This window comes from Hyposmocoma kahamanoa, unplaced genomic scaffold (genome assembly GCF_003589595.1).
Source record: "Hyposmocoma kahamanoa isolate Upper Pololo Valley unplaced genomic scaffold, ASM358959v1 100021, whole genome shotgun sequence".
Lineage (NCBI taxonomy): Eukaryota > Metazoa > Arthropoda > Insecta > Lepidoptera > Cosmopterigidae > Hyposmocoma > Hyposmocoma kahamanoa.
In genome coordinates, this window is record NW_020653200.1 from 13,193,489 (window position 1) to 13,196,545 (window position 3,057).

Sequence of the window (3,057 nt, forward strand, 5' to 3'; positions counted from 1 at the left end):
AAATTCAAAGAACCCATTGCAATAAAACGGCAATTTCATACTTTAACCCCTAATATACGCGATTTAAATCCGGAAAAATAGTTTCATTTCCTATTTATCATAATTATTTTATTTGGTTACTAAAACTCAACCAAGCTAAATGTGGTCTGGCGGATTCTCGCTCCTTATACTCGGCAGATTTCATCATTATCATGAACCAATTTACATGTCCCACTGCTGGGCACGGGTCTCCTCTTAGGCGAGTTCTTAGGCGACAATCTACCACACTGGCCCAATGATGGTTGGGGACTGCACACGTTTTCCGAGGACTTTGAACCTTCTTCAACGTTTCATCACAATTTTTTCCTTCACCGAAAAGCTCATGATAAACAAATTAAATTTCGTACAAATTCCGAGAAACTCAGAGGTGCGAGTCTGGATTCGAACCCACGACCATCTGCTTGAGAGGCAGTAGGTCAAACCATTAAGGCTACCACGGCTTCATTTTCATTTCATTTTCTTTAACGGGTAAAATTTTAAAAGTAGAAAACCCAGAATTTATAGGTACTCTGTTGGTATCCCTTTTCAGTAAACGCGAGAAGCTTCTCTATTCTTTTTTTTTAATCTCCATCTACGGGGCGTAAGTATCTCAGAGGATGGAAAAAAATAAAAGTATGCACTTCCTTTTTTTTTTCATTCTAAGTTATGCACATAGATAAGCATGTAAAAAGATCTACAATTGGTTCATCGTTGTCTTTGGGTTCATATCTGTCTACATTTTTGAAAATAACAGAAGTTTTTCTGAATATCTTTGTATAAACAATGCTTACCGTTTACTTAATTTTGAGTAGTTTTCTTGTAAGTTTAGTATTTAGTAATGACAACATAAACAGCAATTACACAACTGCTACCAGTCATGACGGCAAGAACGACACCATAGACGCGTATGGTTATTGCACGCACCCAGACTGTTCGCTGAAAAACCAGCACACCATGTGTACAGCGGCTAATAAGCAGAGCCCGAGACTGTTCGCGTCAGGAATGACCACTTGGATGCGGTATCAAATAATGTTACTGCACAATCGTCACCGCGATAACATCGCTATGGGGCTCGAAGCAGGACAGCCGCCTGCAACCAACATGCGAAAGATGTACTGGGATTATGAGTTAGAAAACATGGCCGAGGTATGGGCACGTCAATGCCAAAAGCGACATGATGAATGTAGAAACACAATTAGATTTAATGTTCTACAGAACATGGATGTTAGACCAGTAGTAGCCAGAGTCACAGAGGCTCAGTTACTTGCAGATGCGGTAGGTGCATGGTTCTCAGGATCGAGGGTGCTGCCCCCAGAACACGTGTGGTCATTTAGACTTGGCAACTGTAGCGCCACCAGCGGTTGTAACTCACACTGGTACTCTGCTGCCGCTTGGGCTTCCACCTGGCGTATAGGCTGTTCCCAGTCGCTGTGCACCGCTAACAAACGCTCTTGTGTTCATTTTCGCAAAAAAAGGCGACGTTCAGCAAAAGACCCTCCTTCTGTTCACTTAGTTAATGAGACAGCTGTAGTAACAACCAATCATAAAAGTATTTTGCGTCGTACTGGACTCGCTACCTCATCAAAAACTCAAAGATTTGAAGACTACGCTACTACCATAAAACCTAAATCTAAGGACTCGCCTTTACATCGCGGAATGATGGACATCATTGATAAAGATTCAAAACAATCTGAGTTAAAGATCATAGCTTATACATTTTGTAATTACGGACCTGCAGGGAATATAGACGGTTTTCCAATATACGAAGCTGGAGCTACTTGTAGTAATTGTCCACAGGGAACTTATTGCGGTGACAGAACGCATAGAGCGTTATGCGCTATAAGAGGCGACCCTGATGTTAGCCAAACACGACAATCTAATTTTTGAGAGTAGTTTTGTTTAGTCACTTTTATTATTTGTTTTATTTTTAGTAAATTTAAATTCTGTGTCACACTATATTTAAAATAAAATATAAATGAATACCCTTTATTTCTTAAATACATAAAGATAAAGATAAATTTATTTCAACATAACCTAAATATAAGTAAAAAAACAATAACAAATGTAAGGGAAGCTAATATACAATTGGTAAAAAAAAATAAACCTTAATTATTATACTAATCATAAAGCTATACAATTAATTATTAGAAGCCTACCAGTATAGTTGCGATGCCTAAACTAAGTACATTATTACCTGTATCTTAAGCATCTTGTTTATCCACAGATTCATGATATTAGTGTGAACAAAATAGCTATATTTAATTAAGAATAAAACAATTCGCTTTTACAATATAATTATGAAATAACTTCTAGTAAACCTTCTGTTTCATCATAGTTTTTATTTTAAAGCCAGCGTTTGACGGTCTTTTTACATCCCATCTTATTCAAGGCGTGAAAATGCAATGTTTGAATTTAAGTAAGTAAAGGAATGTACCAAGGAAGCAGAAGAATCTATGAGAGTGTGATGTGCGAAGTTGTTCACGAGAAGAGAAGGTATTGAGCCGTCTTTGGTAGGATGAGGACTTAGACTCAAATGGAGTGATTGAGTGTTTTTTCAAAATTATTTGTAAGATAAACAGCTGCCGCACAGAAAGGACATCGCACTCAGCTAGGAGTTTGTGGGTAGGGTAGCAGAAAGGACGGAAGTTGCTGACTTTAAGAATAGCTCTCTGCGCCTTTTCTAGGTTTAACAGAATTGTTTTATGTGCGGCGCCTCATGAAGTAATGCAGTAAAGTAGCAATGATTGGCAGAGGGCCAAGTATACTGATTTGAGTAATTCACCGCTAGCCGCATGTCTTAAATTTTTAAAAACATATATTAATTTTCGAACTCTAGCAGTAAGCGCTACAACATGCTGTTTAAAATTGAGATGTTGATCGATTATGACACCCAAAATATTTAATATTGACTGTGCTGTCCAAGTTTGTACAACCACTGCCGCAAACTTGAGTCTTTGGACTGGGACAATGATGAGCTACTATTGTCGCGAAATGCGAATTAATTAACTCGATTAATGCAATCGAGTAACATCTTTAATA

At 37.9% G+C, this 3,057-nt stretch overlaps 1 protein-coding gene across 1 annotated transcript; it reads left to right on the forward strand.

The window, feature by feature from the left end:
* The first annotated feature begins 801 nt into the window (after positions 1-801).
* On the forward strand, positions 802-1,964 carry LOC113225947. Its single transcript, XM_026458433.1, has one exon. The coding sequence runs from the start codon at positions 802-804 to the stop codon at positions 1,903-1,905; it is 1,104 nt and encodes a 367-aa protein (XP_026314218.1). The 3' UTR covers positions 1,906-1,964.
* The last annotated feature ends 1,093 nt before the right edge of the window (positions 1,965-3,057 follow it).